The sequence below is a fragment of the Thamnophis elegans genome, chromosome 10 (assembly GCF_009769535.1).
Source record: "Thamnophis elegans isolate rThaEle1 chromosome 10, rThaEle1.pri, whole genome shotgun sequence".
In the NCBI taxonomy this organism is placed as follows: Eukaryota; Metazoa; Chordata; class Lepidosauria; order Squamata; family Colubridae; genus Thamnophis; species Thamnophis elegans.
Genome location: NC_045550.1, coordinates 39635053 through 39659209, shown reverse-complemented (window position 1 = coordinate 39659209; position 24157 = coordinate 39635053). Strand labels below are relative to the sequence as shown.

The window sequence follows — 24157 nt, the reverse complement described above, 5'->3', positions numbered from 1 at the left end:
CTGTCACTGTGGAAGTTGCACATAGTAGAGAGAAGGAATGGTAGTTATAAGACTGTCTCAGGCAATAGATCAAGAGAGGCTAAATTTACAGAACAACCTTTATCTGGTTGGTTGGTTGGTTGGTTGGTTGGTTGGTTATTTATTTATTTATTTATTTATTTATTTATTTATTTATTTATTTATTTATTTATTTATTTATTTATTTATTTAACTTATATACCGCTTCATAGGGCTTTCAGCCCTCTCTAAGCGGTTTACAATTTTTTTAGCAAATTGAGTCAGCAACTTGCCCCCACAGTCCGGGTCCTCATTTCACCCACCTTGGAAGGATGGAAGGCTGAGTCGACCTTGAGCCGATGAGATTTGAACAGCTGAACTGCAGATCAGAGTCAGCTAAAGTGGCCTGCAGTACTGCACCCTAACCACTGCGCCACCTCGGCTCTTAATTTCTTATTCAAAATATTGTGCAAATCCAATCAGTGAGCTTAGTTTAAGGTTTAGTATATTGTGGGTACCTAGGAAACTGGGTTAATTCAGCAATTTGTGACTTAGATATCGGAGTTTTTCTATCAATTTACAGCAGCTTTTACCATCTGGGTTCACCATCATCAGACAACCTCTGAGAAATTACCCTGAGAGAATGTGGACTGGGGTCTTAGTCTATAAGACCTGGTTCATCTATTGTACAGCAGGGGAATTTCAGATACAGTCTGTATACCTTTGGAAAACCAACATTACATAAACAGAAAACATATTCAACGTGTCATTGAACTGTCCAGTCGCTTTTGGACCTGCCTGATCATACAAAGGCATACTAGATAAAGAGGAAATATTTAATCTTCTTTCCAAGAGCTTCAACAGACATTGTCTCTCTGAAACTGCTACTTGTACTTTAAGAAACATTCCTAGTGGCACTAACACAACTTTTCTTTTAATAAAAGTAGCAGATTTTTAAAATGCCCATATTTTCTCGCTCCTCACATACAGATACAGACTGATAAGACTGCCTGAAGGTGATTTATATTTCCTCTTAAATCAAGGACATTAATTGAATTCATGCAATTAATGTCATATCTAATTTCATCCAGAGAGGTACTGAGAGTATTTATCAAACACGAACATGATTTGTTCCAGACATCATCAGCTTTCAAAATATATTCAATGAAATTAGTGCTGTCTTAGTACTACAGGGAATGTTTTTGGGAGATCAAAGAAGAAAACCTAAAGTACTTTTTTAAATTGTATGACTGTGATGTTTATTATTAGTCTTTTCAAGGGAAAGGATTCCTGATGTTTGTTTTAGGCTGACTACAAACCTATAGAGGCATTTAGAAAATAAATGCATTTCAAAAATTAGGGGCATCATATGGGTGGTGAGGAGTGTTCTTTTTTTGAAAAATGCGGAGGGAAAGAGAGTTTATTCACTCCAATAAACTATGCATTTTGCCAATTTTTTTGTAATTAACACTTTGCCAGTTTCTATCACAGCTGCAGAAGAGGGGGTGGGGGAGGAAAATAAGAAGTAAATTGTTTAGCCAAATAAATACAAGGAAGAAAGGACTGGAAGGAAACAAAGATCTCTGCTTTGACTTCCATTTGCGAGGAAACATCACATAAAGAACATTGGAAAAGAAAATAGGGTGAAAACTGTGAACAAACTGCTGTGTGATTCTGGTTGTTGATGTAATCTGGAACAGAACCAATTTTCTCAAACCCTTCTGTGTCTTTCTTGAAAGAGCCGCTGTAAGTCAAGCTGGAAAGATTAATTCTAGCTGTAAAATAGGTTAGTTGATATAGAATATGCCTCAGCTCGCTCTGAATTTCTTCACAGTGTTAAGGATTTGGCCAGTGCCAATCCTCTCAGTTTAGAATACCAATAGGAGTATTTTATTGAATGCTAAACTGGGAAGCTTCATGAAGTAGAATTAGAATGATTCCAGCTAAATGTTCCCATTGAGATTTTAACCCCTTTCCCCTCCGCCATCCCAGAGTTTGATAATGAAAAGCCTTCACCCCCACCTGGCACCCTACAAATGAGTTGTAACTTCTCAGCACATGAGCTAACACATCTGGAAGACACCATTTTGAGAAAACCCTATCTAAACCCAAGCGTAATGGATGTTTATACTATCACAATAACTCAGAATCTTCTTAAGGTACCACTGTCTTTTAAACAAGTTGAAAGAATTAATGATTCTTTTAAACAAGTTGAAAGAAGTTTAATGATTATTTAATTCCCCATTGTTAGCCACTTTGAGGAGCTGCTCTGAGGCTGAGAAAGATGGGTTATTAATATTGCAAATACATAATTGAAGAATTGACAATCAGTTTGTAAGGAAAATTATTGCTGTCACTTCTTTGTCTACCTTGAAGCATATGCCTTGTATATAAATTCAACTTCTCTAACCTGGCACACTCCAGGAGCAATGAATTACAACTTATATCCCTTACAACCAGTATAGCCAAACTGGTGCTGCTTCTGAATCAATTATAGGTTGGAAATGGACTTACACAATGTATATACTCTTAAACACAATTAATTGAATTTAAAAGCTGGGTTCTGAACAGTCCTTAAATGTAGATTTGCAATGCCTTGTCCATTTACCTTTGGGGAGGATTGTTTTTTAACCCATGCATTGCAGTTATTCTATTCTTTTTCTGATTTTTAAAACAAGGAGAGTAAATCACAAGTGTTGATATTCTTTCATATAATGAAAATAACGTAAACAATATTCTGGAATATTGAATACTGTAGCTCTTTTTGGTGCACATTTATCATTGCATTTTATTGCACTATTTAGCATACAGCATACAGCCAATAAATATTACAAATACACAATACAGTAATACAGTGATTTGTTCTTGTTCATTGATACCAGTTCTACAACCAGATTAACAGAACAGTCTACTCTTTCCCAACTCTAAAACATATTACTAAAGAAAAGACTAATGCATAAAGTGGGATTTCATCGTCCTCTTTTTTTTTTCCACTACAGAATTAGCATACCCACATCCCACAACTTACATTTAAAAGAAATTGATGTGACATAAATTAACTTTAAAAGAAAAATATTGTTGGAAAGAGAGCTCAGTGTCCCGCTCTCACATGGGAGGTTTCATACTGTTCTCACTTGTTTTCCAGCAGCAGTAAGAGAAGAATTTTTCAGCTGCCTCCATTCATGCTACTTTACTTCCTTCAATGCAACTCTCTTGCCTTCAAAACCACCCTAAGCAGTGAAGGCACAGCTTCCAGGCAATAAAGGAATTACCTTGGTTAATTGCATGCTTCATTTTTCTTGGTTTGAAGCCAAGAAAAGCATGCTATTCTGCCTTTTTAAGCATTCCATTTTGCACTCAGAACATGCAATCCACATCCTTCAACCCCTGTGGAATTCATTTAAGTAAGCACTTGCTGTTACATAAACAAAGCAAGTATGTAATGCAAATGAATAACTGGATATTTTAAAATGATGAAAAAAAATCAATGTGTTTGTGTTGTTTAAATAAATTCTTGTTGTCTGTCCATCCATCTTCATTACCATCATCTGAACATCAGAATGCTAACAGAAAAAGGAAACCTCTCTGGTTAAAATAAGATTTGACCGTAATACATAGAGTAGTATAAAATTACTTTGGTAACTTAGAATAAATGTGCTTAACAGTTACCAACTTTATTTTACTCTCAGCTGAACTGTTTTGCCAAACAATATGAGAAATATGGAATGCTTGAATATCTATAAACCTCCAGAAAATTTAAGGAAATAAAGTTTTGGACAGTTGTAAGCTTTGAAGTTTCTTTTACTTATTCATGAGGCTGCTAAAGAATGGATCCAGGTGGATTGATATAGCACTATGAATTAAACATTGCACATATGGTTGGCGAACGTGAAACTTTAGAAACGAATGACAAGATCTTTTAAAATTTAGGAATTATGCAGGAGTTGCACGACAGATATAACATTGGAATCACGCACACACAAACTATAAATATAGCTTTGAGACTATTTTTAAATGCTATTTTATAAATAAATAAAAATAAGCAATGTTGTTCCAAAAAAAAAAAATCACTCTGTAGTAGTACTGTCTTTCCCTAAATAGATTTTCTTGAGAAAGAAAAATATTGCCACCAGGACCTTATGAACATCTCTGACTAGAGCTTAGGAATTGTCCAAAGCTTGATTGGGATACACCCCAAGGGCAGATCCATACTTTCTGCTTCATCAATGCCATAATGGGCCTCTCCCCACTTCCGGAGCGTAGAAACAGATGGTGTCTTCCATCTACTTCCAGTTCCCAGGAAAGCATAAGGAAAGAATAAAGTCAGGAAAAAAGTAAAGATCCATCCGTCCTTCCTTCCTTCCTTCCTTCCTTCCTTCCTTCCTTCCTTCCTTCCTTCCTTCCCTCCCTCCCTCCCTCCTTCCTTCCTTCCCTCCCTCCCTCCCTCCCATACTTTTGTAGGAAATGCCACTTACAGCCTCTTGGTTTTGGATTGCTAGCCCATTCCTTGGCATACAATATTCATTCCAAGGGAATGGCTTCCTCTCAGATGGTGTGCCATTTTCTTCTTACAATAGCAAAAGACCACAAAAGTCAGCAACCAATCTTCTTTCTATTTCAATTAACTGTAAACCTTGCTTTTAATGTTTCCTTTTGTTTGATCCCCAAAGCCCTTTCCTAGCTTTGCACATTACTCTTCAATGCCATGGCATCTCCTCGCCATCCTTCAATGAGACAGCAGCACCATACAACCAAAGTTCTCTGGACACTGACAGTAAATTAACTGGTGGTCAGCAAAGCTCCAGAAATTCCTGGGAAGTTTCATAATCTATTTTGATTTAGTTAAATAGTGGGGTTACCTGAAATGTTCTTCCATGTGATAATCTATGTCTACATTTCTTTCATGTCAGTAGTGGAGTATGATTTGCCACGATTTGTTGGTGGGTTGAACAAATCAAGGAAATCATTTCCAGAAAATAGGTTAGCCATAAAAAGAGCTTCTGTAACATTGCTACTAACTTTTAGTTAATACATTCAGCTGCTTTATCGCATGGACCTTGAAGCCTAAGTACAGCGACTGTGGATATCTCTAAGCATTGTTATAAACATATTTTTGTCCTTTGTAATGAAAACAATTAACTGTTCTTTGATCAGGGATCAAAGCAATTGTCACTCCCTCCTCCATTTTCCCTACGTAGATTTTACTAAATAAAAGTTAATGTGCCAACTGCAAGTCTACCTTGATGCTTACTAATTTAATTTTCTTCTCTTTTACAAAGACCATTTTAAAAATCCACCTGGAGTTTCATGGACTGCACATACGCTTGGCAACCTGAATGAATCATTTCACAACGAGGTAAAATGAATTGTCATCTGCAACATAAAGGTGGGTGAAACAGACATTGGGAGAGAAGTAGAGCCAGGAAGCAAGATTTTCTGCAGGTACAATTTGCCATTATTATTTTTTTCTTTATCATTCTCTGGCTTACTTCATATATCAGAAAAACTATGGTTAATTTGTGTTAATATAATTTGTATTTTAGTTACATAATTAAAACATTTAAAGTTTTTAAACTTAAAATAATTTGAAGAGTTGAAATAATATGAATATTTGGTTGATATTCTAATTTAAAAATATGTACCGTATTTCTTTGGAAAGAATAGAAAAATAATTACAACAATTTATTTATTTATTTGACTTGTTTGCTGCCCATTTCACTAAATTATAAGTGGCAAAGGCTATTTCCAAGAAAACTATACATTCAATTGAAGCATGAGCAATCAGGGAAGATTGGAGAAAAATGAAATTCATACACACACCTTGGTTCCCTTTAGGTTAATAAATGTAAGATCTCTGACCATAATTTGCCTTTTAAAATTCCTCTAAAATTAATTCTTGTCAGTAGTTATACTGGAGTTATAATTACCTTTGTCTTACCTATACAAAAATATAGCTAACAAAATAGCTGCTAGGGCACCTCTATATCATTAACAAGAATATCATGAATGAAATGTACCGTAATTAAATGTACAGCCCATTTGCCATTTCTCTTTCCAAAACCCAATGGTTCTTTCATTAACATTAGATTTTGGATTCAGAAAGAAGAAACTTCAATTGTATCACGTGGCTTCTTTTGATGTCATACAGGTGAGTGAATTTACATTGCCTTATTATTGAGTTGTGGGTCATCATGATTTTTTTCATGAGTGGTTTTAATTGCTCTGCAAACATTCTGCATGTTTTGGACAGAATTAGTTTGCAACCCATTATTGTGATTGCTGAATTAGTTACCCTTTCCAAAGCTCAGACTTGATCTCCTTCAAAGAATTATTTTACCGAATCTGTAACTTTGAGTAAAGCGATATTGCCAGTATGGAATAATTTGATTTCTTATTTCACTTTTCACTTCCACAGCTTGTCTTCATTTTTTAGACATGAAGAAATGCATTCAATAATGTTTCCTATATATTTGCTTGCAATTTGTCTCCTGGTGGCATAATATTCAATGCCTTTGCAAGCAGGAACTGCAGTAAAGGAGATTGCTTATTTGCTTGCATTGATTGATTTTTTTAAACTAAAATAATTACAATTTAATGGAGTGTATTTTTGCTTTCAATTTGGCTCCCTTGACTTACTAAACACATAAAGACACATGTAATGATAGGTATAAGTTGTTTATGCAATTTTATGAAAAAATAAGCCCATGAGAGCAATGTGTTGAAAATCTTAAAGTTCGTCTCTCCTTTATATGGATTTGACCTTGTTGATGGGGTAGGCAGGGAATAAGATGGAGCAGTTTTTGAAAAAATGTCCTGAAATGTTGTTTTCTCTGTCATAGAATGGCTTCTGGAACCCCTTTATAGCAGCTCCATTTGGGGTCACACGACTAAGAGAAGGACAAATACTGGCATTGTTCAACTATTTTTTTCATAAGGAAGCACTGGCAGGAATTTGTTTTAGATTTTTTTCTCCATTGCCTCCCAGTGTGATTAGTTAATTTTTAAATTTTGATCTTCCATTTTGTTGACTTTTCCCACCACACTAAGATTGACCTTATTTCATATCCTATTGACCAATAAGACAGATCGATTTCTAATACCATTTACCTAGTTTCTTTCCAGCATTTGGATTGGAGAGCATAAAAATAATTGCCAGGTGGAAAAGAAAAAAATGGCCATCTTTCTCTTCAAATTATGCTTCATATTTCTGCAGTGAACAGCAGAATGAAATAAAACATATAATAAAAATGATGACATTAATGTTATTTGGAAATAAAATAATTCAGCTGCTTTCTCCTACAACAAAATGCCATGCCTCATCTGATACTTTCTAACAAAGCAACTAGCAAATGCATTTTTCCAGTGATATTCATATCCACAGATATTAGATATTCAAATTCACAGTTGCCTTTTCTTTGGGTTGCTCCATGAATGGTAGATTTTCCTGTGCACTGCTTGGAGAGTCCAAGCATGGGTTAAACTCAGCCAATCTGCCTAGGACTGAATTGAAACTTTAACCACGCCTCTGGTGTTGCCTTGACTTCCAGTTTTTTCAATTCAGTCAAAGCCCAGTGGACGTGTTTCAAGTTTCTCTCAGTCTTTTGCAAATTGCTTGGACTCTCTTTTTCCTTTTTCCTTGTTATTTTTGCAGTTTTCTTTCTTCCCTAGATAGCAGGTGTTGGTGAAAAGAATTTCCCTTTTTGTTTTTTTCCCCTTTTCTCATTGTTGTTCGCCTCCGCAGTGTCCCGGGCTTGCTTGGGCATTGCGGAGATCGGAGGCAGCTGCCAGTTGAGGCGTGGGGTCGGAGCACTGACGCCCACATGATTGTGCCACTTTTTCACTGTGATCATGCTCCTGACTGTAGATTCCGCAGCCTCCGTCTGTGCTCCTCAGAAGGAGCCGGTGGCTGGTGCGGAGCCACAGCAGGCATAGGTTTTGGTTTCGGTGACCATTTTGAGTAGCTTTTGTCATGAACGCCATTTTGTTTTTGCAGTTTTTCCTGCATTTTTGGCCTGCCATTGCCTTATCTGCCCTGCTCTCAGCAGATTGCCGTGGAAGACCTCCTGTCCGGCCTCCGGCAGGATCTGTTCCTCTGGGACTGTGCTCCCAAAGCAATTGCAGCTGTGGAGTTTTTGGCCTCATTGGTCAGGCTCGTTGATACTTCGATCTGTGTTGGTACTGGGAGTGATTGGCTCATACCTTTGGTCTACTGGCCTTGGCCTCCATAAGCTTCAACCAGCTACTGCCCTCGGTGTCTGCACCTTGGGAGCGCTAGGGCCCTTGATCCAGGGTCGCTAATATGGTGAGTGAAGAGGCCCCTGCTTCCTTCAAATGCCCCTCGAGATCGCTGGGATGGCAGACCAACCCCCATGTGGGGAAAGATCACCCAGGCCGCTCTACCAGTAGGGCTTTTTCCAGACAGGCTGAAGGGCAGCCAGGGAGCCCCTAAGGTGAGCAAGCCCTACACTAAGCAGGATAAAAAGCAAGGGTCAGGCCTGGATGGGGATGCTCTTCGTCACATCCCATCATCCATAGTTTCCTGTGGGGCACAACCAACCTGAGGCTCCTGGTCATCCATCAATATCAGGCATGGGAGCTCGAGGTTGTGTTACGGGGTCTGACAGGCCCGCCATTTGAACCACTATGGCCCACTAGTCTTAAGCATCTGACATTTAAGACAGTCTTCTTAATTGCCATCACTTCTGCACGGTGGATCTCGGAGTTGGCAGCCCTGTCAGTTTGGAAGGACTTGTGTCAGATACATCCTGACAGGGTGATCCTCCGACTGGACCCGACATTTATTCCCAAGATCAACTCCTGGTTTTACCAAGCCCAGGAGGTCATCCTCCCAGATTTTTGTCCACATTCTAAACATCCAAGGGAAAAAAGATGGCACATGCTCGATGTCCGTAGAACTCTATGTAAATACAACAAATGCACGGCAGCATTCAGATGATCTGAGTCACTCTTGTGTCTTTTCAACCTGCATCCCAAGGCTGCAAGGTCTCTTCATCTACCATTGGGCATTGGCTGCGTGCATGCATTGCCTTCGCTCACGTCCTGCAATCCAAACTGGTGCCATGCCAAATCACCACACATTCTACGAGAAGCGCCGCTACCACAGCAGCCTTGGTGACCCAGGCATCAATAAAGAAGATTTGCAGGGCGGCAACATGGACTTCCTTAGCTCTGTTTGTTCAGAACTATAAATTGGACAAATTCGCTTCTGCGGAGGGGGCATTTGGGAGGCGAGTCCTTCAGGACATTCATACCAGCGGAGAGACCCTGGACTCAACAGCTTTCCGCCCTAGTGAAATTTAGCTTGGTATATCCCATGTTTGAACTGTCCAAGCAGCACAGAGGAAAATGACTATTGGCTTACCTGAAAGATCATTTTCTGTGCGCTGCAGGAGAGTCCAACCCCACCCTGGGGTCTTTCTCCGCTATTCCTTACAGACTTTTTCTGGAACTTTTTTATGGACGTCGTTGGTCAACAGTTCCAAGCCTTCATTGGAAGTCAAGGCAACACCAGAGGCAATGTTAAAGTTTCAATTCAGTCGTGGGCAGATTGGCTGTTTAACCCACGCTTGGACTCTCCCGCAGCAAACAGAAAATGACCCTTCAGGTAAGCCAATGGTCATTTGAAACCTGATTCACATAGGACAGTACTCTGACACCATTGTCTTCTTAAAAGGATGGAAGTCCTTATGTAATTAGCTTAAATAACTTAATCTAATTAAGTTGTGAACTTAAATTAGAAAACCTTTGGCAGGGTTTCTATTTATTTAAAGGGAGGATACATAAACGGACATATTTTCAAGGAAGTGGCAGTTTTAAAACTTGAAAAGCTGGAATAACTACCATGAGGCAAGGAGGAATCTGAAAGGAAGTGCAGCAACATAAAGCAAGCAAGATTTAAGTTCATTAAATCAAAAAGACAAATAATCAACAATTGGAGATGTCAGGAAGATATTTACAGAAATTCTTGCCTCAAGCTGGATATTGAAATTTGAAAACCTAAGAAATGTATTGATGAGAAGCAAGGGTAATTATTTAAAGAGAAAACCCAAAGGCGTTTTCATTTGAGGGAAGCAGAAAATATGGTTACCATTTTGCAACAACCTAAGGAGCTGGAACACGGTAAATATATTTTTTAAAAAAATATTTCTCATACTTATATCCTGCATATTATTTGAAGCTAAACCAAAGTACATCACACCCACTTCTCCTACTTTATCTGCAAGAACAACTGAGAGGATACTTGGGCTAAGAGAATGACTGGCTCCCTCAGGAAGCTCTCTTGCTGATGATGGTTTTTAAATTAGATTTCTCTGGATCCAGTCCCATATTTTAACCTTCATGCATTCACTCTAATGCTTCTGGGTATTTTTTCTTTCTCTTGTGCCTAAATGTCGGGATCCCATTGATCTAAATACAAAAGGCTCCATTGGGTTTTTGCCTTCATCAAATATTTTTATTGTTGGCTCGCTATTTATTTTGTTGTTAGATTACAATTGCTATTACAATTGTAAAATAATTACAATTATTTCTGTGGAATTAAATTTCCACAATGTTCAGTCCAGTTTTATTCCCAAAGTTGTGGTCATTGTCACATGACCATGATTTCTGAGCCAGAAATATCAATGGGAAGCTAGCAGGAAGTTAGAAATCACTCCCACAATCACAGGTTTTGTGCCCACCTCTGATCATTCTGTTTATCTATTTAGATAAGTAAATATTGACTTATCATTAGACTTTGTTTTCCACTACAATACTTTTTTATTTATGATACAAACTCTTCTTCGATGATCATGGAACTATCAAGCACAATGGTAAGAAAAATGTAGTTAGCCAAAACTTCAATGTTATTGTAGGGAAGAAAGAGTATTAGATATGTTGGTTGCCTTGAGTTATTTGTAAAAAAATAAAGCAGGATATAAATAAATAAAAAATTTAAAAATAGCATTTGTCCTATCATCTTTTTCTCAAAAGATGACCCAACTGGTCACTAGGTTATCTAGTCTAAGCTATCTATTTATTTGTAGCCACGTTTATTATTTTTATAAATAAACTCAAGGCAGTGAACATATCAACACACCTTCTTCTCCTATTTTCTCCACAACAACCCTATGAAGTGATTTGGACTGAAAGAGTGACTGGTCCAAAGTCATCCAGCTGATTAGGTAACTTCCTATACCTAAATACAATTTAGGTTTTACTGTAACATAATATTTTCTTCTCTTTTTTTAAGTTAATGTTTATTTTGTAACCAATAAGCTCAGAAGAAATGTTTTGAAGTGTGAATTAACAAATAGAAGCTCTCTAAATGTTTGGCAATCTGTAATTTTGTAAACAATCCCTATTATCTTGCCCTATATTGGAGACAGCAATTTTGATTGGGGAAATAAGGAGACATTAATTTAAAAAAATGTGTAATTGTTCAGTAGTTGTGATGTTACCCCCTGAAATGTTTTTCTTTTTCTTTTTGAGCCTTGATACTAGTCTGACAAGCAGGTAAAATGAATGCTAAAATGGGTTCTATGGCTTTGTTTCCATGACTTTTATTATAGTTCCTCTACAATTTCAATTCTTTATCCTCTAAGACAGGGGTGTCAAACTCATGTCACAGCAGTGTCACATGACATATTGGGACTTCCCACCTTTCCCTAACCAGGCATGGGCATAGCCAGCACTTGATGCATCCGGCCCATGGGCCAGGAGTTTGACAGCCCTGCTCTAAGAAAAACATCTCACTGTACCAGGGGTGGGTTCCTGCCAGTTCTAACCTCTTCTATAGAAGAGGTTCCACAAATCTACAGTGCCATTTAGAACCGGTTCCAGCTCCCTCTCCCTGCCCGTCCACACATCATCAAGAGCGAGAGAAAGAATTCTGGGAGTTGAAGTCCACAAGTCTTAAAACTGTCAAGTTTGAACACCCCTAGGTTTTTTTTTCTAAAGGGTTAGGGGTGCAAGGGTCTTGTAACTTGACAGCTTTAAGACTTGCGTGCTTCAAATGCCAGTTTCTGAGCCAACATTTTGGTTGCTAAGCAAGAGCGTTGTTAAGTGAGTTTCACCACATTTTACAAGTTGCCCATGCCCACCCAGTCACATGGCTAGCAAGCCACTCCTACCCAGTCACATGGCCGCAAGCCACTTCCACCCAGTCACTTGGCCGGCAAGCCACTCCCACAAAGCAGGCCACATCTACATAAGAGGTTCTAAAAAAAATTGAAACCCACCACTGCACTGTACACATTTAAACCACTTCTATTTTTGTGTACTTTAATATTTTAGCTGAAAGAGCCATGGACTGTTGGCAGAAAGTACATCAGAGTGGGTGGATTTTTCCAACTCTGATCCTTTGTATTTATGGCTTCTTTACCATGATGAGGCCATCTGAACCTTTCCTCACACCTTACCTTACTGGACCTGAAAAAAATCTGACAATTGATGAGGTATAGTGAAATATGTTTTATATGTGAGGGAATTTATTGGGTAGAAATAAGATGCAGTTGTTGGAGGGCTTTTGTGACACCCCCTCCCCGATACCGGTTAAATTGCATGCATGTTAAATCCATGATGTAATTTTGTCGGCTGTGATTCAGCAGCACAAGTAGCTACAGATATTTTACATTTCATCAATTTTACCACTTCTCCATAAACTGAACTGGTTATTGGTATTTTTCCAAGTGTAATTAATGGTGTTGATTGTCCTCTACCTTCATATATTTCATATACTTCATGGCTGAAGGCCTTACTAAGACCAGCTTTCTTCTGTTGTTTCCACCTGATGTTCTGATTTCTGGATGATTTGGCTTACTCTAGTTTCCAGGCAATGTTGTTTCATGGTATTACAGTAATGCTTAAATGTTTGCAAACCTTTTTGAATTTTCAATATTTCTGCATAAATATTATCTAAAACATGATCTATTCTCCATATGTTCTAAATAAGTCCTAGATAAACAGAAATCAATTAAACAAATAAGCCAAAAACTTATACCAGTTTGTTTAGTTATTGAGGAATATGATCCAAAGCTATGTATTTATGTGTAGCAAAATTTCTAGGATTATCAATTCATTTGAAGGGGAAATTAAACCCAAACTAGAGAAATTAGGCATTTCACAAACTTTTAAGCATGACTGCAAACGACTTTCCCTGGTGGTAGCTGAACCTGCCCTGCTCCAGAGGTCTTCATGACTCCAACTCTATTGGGCTTTGATGAAGCCATTAGAACATGGCTTTTCTGATAGATACAAGGTATCTATCTATCTAGGTACAATCATATGCATATTTTATAGTTCTGCTTTATAAAATTTCTCCTTTTTGTCTTCTAGGTAACACAACATATTTTTCCAGTTTGGACATACTCCTACCTGGCCCTGCTCTTCCCTGTATTTCTGATTACAGACTATGCACGCTATAAACCTATAATTATTCTACAGGGGATTAGCTTAATTGTTACTTGGGTGTTACTTTTGTTTGCATCTGGGATATCAGCCATGCAGCTGGCAGAGTTTATGTATGGACTTGCAACAGCCACAGAGGTTGCCTATTATGCTTATATATATAGCGTTGTCAGTGCTGATTATTATCAGAAAGTGACAGGTTATTGCAGAAGTATCACCCTGGTGGCATCTACCATGGGATCTCTGCTTGGACAGCTTTTAGTTTCTTTAGGCCAAGTACCTTATTTTTATCTTAATGTCATAACTTTAGCTTCTGTGTCTATGGCATTTATATCTTCATTTTTTCTGCCCATGCCACAAAAAAGCATGTTCTTCCACAGAAAGTCTTCCCCAGAACCTTTCATTGGATCAGTAGAGAAAGTTACAATGCAAATTTCCGACCAACAAACCAATCAACAGGACCAAGAGATGACAATATCAGTGGCCAGACCCCAGGATTTACCTGAACACGAGCCATCCAAAATTAAACTCCAGAGTCACTTTCTGTCAATCCTAATGCAGTTGTGCCTGGATCTGAAAGAATGTTATACTACTAAAAAGCTTCTGTACTGGTCAATGTGGTGGGCTTTAGCTACTGCAGGATTTAACCAAATTTTGAATTATGTGCAAGTACTGTGGGATGATAAAGCGCCTTCTCATAGTTCTGAAGTTTATAACGGAGCTGTTGAAGCCATAGCTACATTTCTGAGTAAGTAAGCTTAAAATTTATCTTATACATTACCAACCATAAATGTTAAGTACACAGAATTGAAACACTAAATTCATGCAAAATCCCACATGTATTCAAACATGTACACATATTTTGATTTATATAAATGGTGGTTTATTTCAGTGGACCTAAAGGATTACAATACAAGTAGTCCTCAGTTTATGACCATAACTGGAGCCATAACTTGTGTTGCTGAGCAGAGTGATTGTTAAGTCAGTCACCTCCAATTTTATGACCATTTTTCACTGCAATGATTGACCAAGTCACTTTGTTGTTAAGCAAACCTGGCTTCTCTCATTTACTTTGCTTGTTGGAAGTCCCCGGGAAGATTACAAATGCCTATCATGTGACCGTGGGATGCTGCTACGATCATATTTTTTTAAGGAAGTTTTTTTTTTCTGAATTTTGTAAATATGTTTAGTTTTTGTTATATGAACAATTTTATCATGGGATCAAAATTTGGGTATGTTGCACTCCAAATTTTGACTACATGACAAAATTGTTCATAAGAAAAAATACGTTACCTCATATTGAAAAACCATAATGCTAAGCACAAATTGTACTGTAAATTCTTAAACATCCTGAAGGAGATGGACAGTTAAGAAATATGAAATATTTTAAAAAATGACTATTTTCTATCTGCAATTTTTATTCTACAATCTCAAAAAAACTGATTCAACTTTAGAGCAGATATTACAATCAAATAGGAGATAACAAGAGGGGGAAAAAGTAACAAGGAATTTAATTTAATTTAGTAATTTAATAAATTTATATGCCGCCCAATCCCGTAGGACTCCGGGCGGCTTACAAATACAAAAGTAAAATAAAATAAAATCTAGGGGAAAACGAAAACAGATTTAAAACAACACACCATGAACTCAGGCCTAGATGGGGGCTGGACCTCATTCAAGGGTCAACAGCCCCAGGCCTGCCGGAACAGCCAGGTTTTAGTGGCTTTTCGGAAGGCCGAGAGGGTGGGAAGGGTCCGGATCTCTGCGGGCAGATCATTCCACAGGACCAGAGCAGCTACAGAGAAGGCCTTCCCCCGAGGGGTCGCCAGCCGGCATTGACCGGTCGATGGCACCCGGAGGAGGCCCAGTCTGTAAGATCTTATCAGCCGTTGGAAGGTATGTGGGAGTAGGCGGTCTCGCAGATAACCAGGTCCTAGGCCATGTAGGGCTTTAAAGGTAATAACCAGCACCTTGAAGCGCGTCCGGAGACCGATGGGAAGCCAGTGCAGCTCTCAGAGGATAGGTGTGACATGGGTGTATCTAGGTACACCCGATATTGCTCGTGCGGCTGCACTCTTCAGGGGCAGCCCCATGTAGAGCGCATTGCAGTAGTCAAGCCTTGAGGTGACAAGGGCATGTGTGACCATTCGAAGTGCCTCCCAGTCCAGATAGGGCCGCAACTGGTGCACCAGGCGAACCCGGGCAAAAGCCCCCTGGATACAGCCGACAGATGGTGTTCTAATGTCAGCTGCGAATCCAGGAGGACACCCAAGTTGCCGATCCTCTCTGAGGGGTGTAAGATTTCACCCCCCAGGGTGAAATATCAGGACTATCCTTGGGAGGCATTTCTTAGAATCTGAGTAGAATCATACACTAAAAAGGAAATGGTGTGGTGCGAAATGGATATTGAAATTCTTAGTTGTATCAGCAAAAGTAGAAATGATACATCTTACATATTGTTTACATATTGTAGGCTGGACCGCAGTGTCCTTTTCTGATTACTGCGCAAAAGTATTTAAATAAATTGTATTTCAGAAAAGGGAAGAGGTTTGAAGACTTCGTATTTTATACGGAATGATTGGCAAAATTTGGGCATATTTAATCTGGGATTGTAATTAATAAACAGGTAATCATAATACCCCTGAATAATTATCATATAGTACTACTTCTATTTATATTGTTGGGGGGGGGGGGTTTAATAATAAGTCTCCCAGCAATTCTGGGAATTGCTAAATTACATTAAATAGCAGGCTAAAATTTCAGCCAGAGATTTAGACTAAACTTTAGTTGTGGAGCAAATCATCAGGTGATACACTTTTTGCTGACTGTTAGCAATAGCAATAGCACTTAGACTTATATATACTGCTTGATAGTGCTTTAGTGTAAACCTGTCTAAGCTGTTTATAAAATCAGCCTATTGCACTCAACAATCTGGGTGCATTTTACTGACCTTGGAAGGATGGAAGGCTGAGTGAGTGAATAGTGAATTAGCCTGCAGCACTGCCTTCTAACCACTGCACCACCATGGCTCTTAATAAAGTATATTAATATAATAATACACTGATTTTATTACTGGTTGTTATATTGTTGGTATTTTAAGTTTTGCAAGAAAGTAAACAGAGACAAAGAAGTAAATAATACTTTAATGAGAGGATCATTATATCGAAGTTAAACGGGTGAATGATTAGCCATCAGACTTTTGTTAGCCCTGCAGCCTTGTTGAACTATTACTTTGAAATTCTTCCAAAAATAGAAAAGTACATCCATCTTATCTGCCTATTAAAGGAGCAACCATGTTTAAATGTTTAAATAAATAGGAGTTGTTTTAAATACTTTTTTGTACATGCTACAGTCCTGCAAAATGCGACAGGTTTCTCTACTCCTAGGTTCAATAGCATCACTAGCTGTGGGATATGTGAAACTGAACTGGGATCTAACTGGAGAACTGGCACTGGGAATCTTCTCTGCCCTGGATGCTACTTCACTTTTTGTGATGCATTTTATCCAGAACATTTGGGTCTGCTATGCTAGCTACTTAGTGTTCAAAGCTTGTTATATGCTCCTTATAACCATAGCCACGTAAGTAACTTTTAATTACCAATGTTAATTTGCTACCATTTACAGTACATCTTGCTAGAGTTGAGAATGAAATATTACTGATGACTTATTTTATGTAAGGATATATGCCATGAAAGAAATGGAGATTTTGTTCCGCTAGCATAATGTTTTTCAACCTTGGCAACTTTAATGCAGACTTCAATGACTAGAATTCCCAGCCAGCATACTGCACTAAGTATGGAAAAGTTTCATGACATCTTGTTCAGAAGACTCTGTAAATGATATCTAAGAGGACTGAATTTATTTATTAGATTTTATTATTATTTTAAATAAAGTTAAATAATAATAAAGTCAGGGGCAGCCAGATAAAGGTAAAGGTTACCCTTGCACATATGTGCTAGTTGTTCCCGACTCTAGGGGACAGTCCTCATCTCCATTTCAAAGCTGAAGAGCCAGCGTTGTCCAAAGACGTCTCCATGGTCATGTGGCCAGGATGACTAAATGCCAAAGATGCACGGAACGCTGTTACCTTCCCACCAAAGGTGGTTCCTATTTTTCTACTTGCATTTTTAAATGCTTTCGAACTGCTAGGTTGGCAGAAGCTGGGACAAGTAACGGGAGCTCACTCTGTTATGTGGGACTAGGGATTCGAACCACCGACCTTTCTGATCGACAAGCTCAGCATCTTAGCCACCAGGTCCCTCTTTTATTTTTATTTTTAAATGCGTAGTTCTATTTTTTAACAACGCATGTGAAATCCCAAGTACTATACATGATTGTCTAAAGCAGTGTTTCTCAATCTTGGCAACTTTAAGATATATGGACTTCAACTCTCATACTGGCTGGGGAATTCTGGGAGTTGAAATGCACACATTTTAAAGTTGCTGAGGTTGAGAAACACTGGTCTAAAGGAAACTTGTCCTCCCTCCTTTGAGCTGTTTATTCCAGAGCCTAAAAGTTGCATCAATGCTAACACAAACATGGAATGTGTAATGTCATTGTTTCAATTAACAATTCTTTTGTTGCTAAATCAATTAAATGCATTTTAAGACTTATTCAGTTATCTATTCTCAAGATAAAAGTGATTCTGGAAAAAAAAATCATTCACTTTATCTTTAGCAACCTTAGTACACCTCTGCTATTGTATCTTAATGAGTCAGTCTAGGTTAAGCAATTTACTCATTACATTGTGCTGTATATGTGTGGAGGTGTGGATATAATTTTATACTGCATTTGTAAAATAACTTATATTCTCCGAATTTTGCCCCACCTCAAGTCTTTTACAATATTTCAATAAGTTACTAATATATCTTGCATAATTCATGAAGTTATACTCTTCTCATATGCAGCCAAATTATACTGAAACTTCGTCACTCAAAACTAGATTCAATATTCTAATAAAAGTTTGTATTTTAGATTCCAGATTGCTATCAACCTCAGTATGGAGCGCTATGCCTTGATGTTTGGCTTCAACAATTTTGTTGCACTGCTAATTCAAACTATATTGACTGTTATTGTAGTTGATTCAAAAGGTCTGGGCCTGGATATTGGGACTCAGGTAAGTTGGACAGGTAATATAGACACTGTTGTTGAATCAGTATTTCTGAAGACTTTCACATCTTTTCAGAGATCACCTCCTGAAATGAATGGATTTGGAAATTTCAAACTAAATAGGGACAGTTACAGGGGTGGGTTCTGGTTGCTGCTACTGCCAGTTTGCTCAGAGATGCGCTTTGTGCGCATACACAGTGCAACAAAATTGCTCTGCACATGTGCAGAAGGCAAAAACAAGATGGCATTGCCTACGGCGCCACCGAAAGAACCAGTTCAGGGGTGTGGCAGGCCTGGGTTGCTGCCGGTTCCAGCGACACAGGCTGCCAAGTTACTACCAGTTTGGCTGAACCGGTAGGAACCCACCTCTGGACAGTTAGTCTTATGCAGCCAGAGACTGTACTTGTGTTTTGGAAGGTTGATATTACTAGAAACACTAAGCCTATCAGTCAACACATTCATTTTTAATTTCTTACAAAAAAAGTGCAATATTACTAAGTTCTCACTCCTCACGAAGATTGAGTAATCATTAAAAAAAAAACTAAATTAGGTAATATTAGAAGGCAGAATGAAATTAATTATTCTGATGAAACTACAGGCCATACTTGGGTTAAAAATCCATTCCTAAGGTTGTTTTTAAGTCAAATTTGTATGTAAGTCAGAATTCATACTTATGAACAGACTGCCTATTAAACAAGTGAAAATTGGCTGTATATTAAAAATGCACAGCTTAGGGGATTCACGAAAACAGTGTGATTTCAGTGGTTCTTCAGCTTGAAAAAAGAGAATGCCATCCACCATTTTTAGTAATAGACAGTACATTCATAAATATTAGTTGTTTGTAAGTGGGATGTTCTTAACTTAGGGACTGCCTGTAATTGAAACTAAGAACTCTGTTAAATGTCTATGGAGATTCTTATCCAGGACATGGTTGTCCCAAAGGTGCTTTTTCGAGAGGCAAATGGACTTTGTTTTTTCTTTGAAGCTTCTTGGATAAGAAGTGAAACATCTTCAAAGAAAAACTAGAAAGTCCAGTTGCCTCTTGAAAAAGCACCTTTGGGGCAGGAATTATGTTGCTAACAGATGCAACCATAAAGCTCAACACATGAATGCCATTTGCAACTTCTTGCCACATTCCTCATTGATTTTGCTTGTCAGAAACCTCAGTGGTTTGCAAATGACATCACGTGGTTGTGGGATGCTGTGACATCATAATTGTGAGCCGGTTGCCAAGGACCCATATTGCAATTATGAGACCATGGGGATGTTACAATCAACACAATAATGACCTGTCTTAAGTCCCCTTCATTCAGTGTCATAATTAACTACAAACAGTTGCTGAATGGGTAGGCTTTAATCAAGGATTGCCTGTAAATGTAAGGAGCTGCTTAAATATCACAAAAAGATGATTTGTTGAGTTCTGGGATGGGAAGAAATATGGAATGCTAGACCTTCAGATAAACTTTGGTCACTGTTTCTTAGGTAACAATTTTGTATTTTAAGGAATGGATTGCTTATAATTTGAAGAAGGCACTGTAACAAAAGGCATGTTTGTTGTTAATAAATCCAAGTCTCACAGAAAGGTGAATTTAATTATTTTTAACGTATTTTTTCCACACAAAAATAGCCCTGGAACCACAGATAATGCTCTCATAGTAAATTAGTTCCTTGTCCAAAAACAAATTTTTATACAAGAATTTTGGTAGCTTTTGGAGTTTGGACTATGCCAGTGATGGTGAACCTTTTTTGGCTTGCGTGCCATAAGTGGGGGGAGCGCAGGGGGGTTGTGCACGGGTGTGCCACACTCATAATGCAACGTGCAACCCGTGCGCATGCGCGCATGGGAAGTGCTCATCCCCACTTTTTGCATGCTTTTTTCGCCCTCCCCAGACTCCAGAGGCTTTATAGGTGCCTGGGGAGGGTGAAAACAGCCTCCCCTGCCCCCCGGAGGCTTCAGGGACCTTCAGGAGGCTTCCCTGAAGCCTCTGGAGGACTAAAAATGACGCTACGAGCAAACCAGAAGTCACTTCCTGTTTGCTTGTAGGGCCGGTTTAAGCCCTCCAAAGGCTTCACAGAAGCCTCCTGAAGGTACCTGAAGCCTCCGGAGGGCTTAACCCGACCCTACGAGCAAACAGGAAGTCCGTTCCAAATTTCCAGCTTGTCTATGGGGCCATTTTTTTGCGCTCCAGAGGCTTCAGGGAAGCTTTAAAATGGCTTTAAAAAAGAATTCAGCTGGCCAGCATGTCCCTGCGCGCTGACCAGCTAACAGGGCAATGCCTTGCATGCCCTGACAAATGGCTCCATGTGCCACCTGTGGGACGCGTGCCATAGGTTCACCATCCCAGGACTATGCTCTTTTCATACCATTTTTAAATGGTTTTGACCATTTAAAATGTAGATCTGAACTCTCATTTCATGCCAGTGCATATCATTTGATATTCATTTTATAAATATTTAATGAAACCTTTGGGATTGTACTCAAGAGATTATATCGGTTTAGCTATGTACATCAATGTACATTTCAGGAGTCTCTCATGGTTTGCAAAGACAGTTGCTTAAGGTAGTATTATAGCCAAGGTTCTTGGGCTTCATTTTTTGACACTTAAAAGAGGCTAGACATAATACTAATAGGCAAAATAGTTGAAAAACATTAATATATAATAATAGTTGATTTTTTTATAGGGAAAATAGCTTGATTCTTGATTCTTCTGTTTTATTGCAGTTCTTAATATATGGAAGCTACTTTGCAGTGATAGCTGGGATTTTTCTAAGCAGAAGCGTTTACATCATAGTCTCAACGAAATGTAAAAAGGAAAACCCTGCAGAAAATCTTCAAATGAAAGAACAGCAGCAGAATACAGAGATCCATAGCACAAGAATGTAGCACCATAAACAAACAAAAGCCAAAGCTTTGAAGCCAAATTGAACAATTTATGTGAATAAATCAGTCCCTAGGTGACTTTAAGTCACATTTGCAGATAAAATTAACTCTTATGTCTCATGTGATTTTAAATTATATGATACATATGATACAGAAGTGTATTAAAAGATCAGAATTCTCAATGTGTCCAACCTAACATAAGATGGTTACATTTGAAACAAGAAGGAAATGTTGCTTACATATAATTGTTTGAGGGGTCACTTGTAATTGCCATTAAAATACTAGTTCTTTGTAATACCATTTAATTAAAGAAAATTGAAAGTATTTCCCCTACTTTTTGAAAATTCATGCTGCTGCTAATTGTTTCTGGCTTCAGTTCTTGGTATAACTTTTATACTCATCTCCATTATAGAACTATAACTCACCCATTGATTATTTTGGCTCAAGCTCTTCAGATGTTATTCAGTGAGAATTGGAGAGCTACAGATTTAAGCAAAGAAAGGGATTGGTGGATAATGCTATGTTGGGAACTGCAGGGATAATACTGCAGAACCTCTAGAGTGGGTTATGTTTGGGGTTCAAAACAGAACAGATTTTGTTTCAGGTTAAGTTCTACCATTAGCTTAAGCCTTTAATAAAGATGGTAGTAAATAAAGTCATTTCTAGGCAATAGATTGTTTCCTTAGGGAGAGATATGCATGTACTATGCTCAGAAAAAAATGGAAATGTATTTATTTATATCCCATCTTTATTATTTTTGCTCACTTATGTGTTTTGCAGCTAGGTAGCATTATAATTCTGTGAAATTCTTAGTGGATGGATAAGTGCACTGTGCTTATCAGGTCACTTTTGAGAATAGTCTGAACATGTGGTTGGCCCTGGATCAAGCAGCTTGTATGGTAAGCACTACCTCCCAGGGCCCACAGTACCCTCATGTTGAAACTGATAAAAAACAATGTTTATATACATTGTCTCATTGAGCCTCCTCAACTTATTAGTTGCTAGGAGAAATAATTAGAATGGAAGCTTATGTAGAGATTCACTTTTGGACTCTCTTGTGTTTCATCTTTGGCATCACCCTGAAGGTTTTTTATTGATCAAACTGGTCTGCTCCAAAGAACTGTCATCGTTTCCAGTCTGTTTGTTGTTCCCATTATTCTTTTCATATTCCTTTCTAGTAATAAGACTTTCTTAATTTTAACCTGCTTTAATATTTACACAAACATTCATTGGCTATGTAATTTTCTTATTTTTCTTTAAAAAAGCACAAACTAGAATATATTCTAGGAATTGCAGGATATGTGTGTATTGAAAAAGCTAAAGATTCCCTCACAGAAATCATTTTACTAGATACTGGTTACTTCTGAGCCTATTTAAAGATGCTTCTAAGTGTGTATAAAGCACTACAAAGCTTAGGATAAAGTTTACAGGATATCTTACTCAGTCTAATTTCCTGTTCAGTCTCAGATCTTTGAGCATTTTTTGCTACTCCCTCCATGGATAGATTTTACATTCATAGTAAATTCTGCTTTTATAATTTCCTTGTTCTGGAATAAACTGCCATGAGAAACAATTCTCCCTCATTTAAACTGGTGGGGAAGGAAAGCTCAAAACATGCTTGTTTATACATGTCTTTTAATAATTTTGTTTCAAACATTTAAAATAGTTTGGATTAATATTTTTGTGAAGTTTGTTTTAATATTATGTAGTTTAATTGTATTTGCTAATTGCCTTGATCACACAAATACTCAAAATAAATAAAAGTAAAATAAAATGATGGCACTATTTTATTATAAACATCAGGTAGAAAAATCTTTGAAGTGCTGGGAAAAAGTCATCCATTATAAAACGTGGTGAGAAAATTGAAGTTTACAGATTATTGTACTTTCTGATGTATGGGGAAATGATGCAATCTATTAAGAAATAGTATTTTAATTTTTATGATAATAAAAACACTTAAAACATAGTATGTTCTCACATGGACTGATTCATTCTGTTCTTTGTTTTAAGTTTAGGAAAACATATTTAAATATCTCCTATCCTGAAATTATTGCAATATGCATATTATCAAACTTAATTTGCAAACCTAATGTCTATAATAATGATCTGTTAAAATAGAAAGAATCCTAACTAAGGACTGCACTTTCACGTTCCTTTTTCAAAGTACTTTACAAGAATTGGTTATTTACTTAATTGATTTATTATATATAACTACCTGCTTACATAACTGATTCTGAGTGGCATACAATAAAATAGGTTTTAAAATAATATAAAATAAAAACACAGAGAATGATGTTGGCAATATAGAAAGCAAGGGGCACAAAATAGATGCTTAATCCTTGCAGAGATTTTGATCTTTATGTCTGGAAAATAAAAACGCAAAAGTATTTCAAAACTGGGGAATCCACCTCAACCTAAAATGTAATTTCCGCTGAACTCAACAGAATTTATAATACACTGCATAGTATATCATAAAAGTTATATAAAACCTAAAGCTAATAATAAAATGTATGCATTTGGAGAAAACGTAGGATCTGATTAAAAAACAGAGTCCACTAAGGAATTTAAAATAACACTTGGGGAATACGGAGTGAATGCCACTATTTCAGAAGATGAGCTCCAAATTATACAGGTAATCCTCAACTTACAATAGTTCATTTAATGACCGTTCAAAGTTACAACAGCACTGAAAAATGTGACTTATAACAGTTTTTCAGTTACGACGTTTGCAGCATCCCCGTGATCATGTGATCAAAATTCTGA

The 24157-nt window shown here is 37.6% G+C and overlaps 1 protein-coding gene across 7 annotated transcripts in view; it reads left to right on the top strand.

Annotated features, from left to right (window-relative positions):
• The window catches only part of SLC19A3 (solute carrier family 19 member 3), a 28676-nt gene extending 5315 nt beyond the window's left edge, over nucleotides 1-23361 (top strand). Inside the window, exons 1-8 of one of the 7 annotated variants that reach the window (XM_032225101.1) lie at nucleotides 4964-5439; nucleotides 6084-6145; nucleotides 6837-10137; nucleotides 12292-12452; nucleotides 13333-14152; nucleotides 16791-16983; nucleotides 18379-18520; nucleotides 21236-23361. In XM_032225101.1, coding sequence (XP_032080992.1) covers nucleotides 10098-10137; nucleotides 12292-12452; nucleotides 13333-14152; nucleotides 16791-16983; nucleotides 18379-18520; nucleotides 21236-21397 — 1518 coding nt within the window. In that variant the 5' untranslated portion in view covers nucleotides 4964-5439; nucleotides 6084-6145; nucleotides 6837-10097 and the 3' untranslated portion in view covers nucleotides 21398-23361. Of the gene's footprint in view, nucleotides 1-4963; nucleotides 10138-12291; nucleotides 12453-13332; nucleotides 14153-16790; nucleotides 16984-18378; nucleotides 18521-21235 lie in introns of those variants that run through there. The other 6 variants (XM_032225103.1, XM_032225104.1, XM_032225099.1 and 3 more) reach the window with 6 other exon arrangements.
• Nucleotides 23362-24157: the final 796 nt, after the last annotated feature.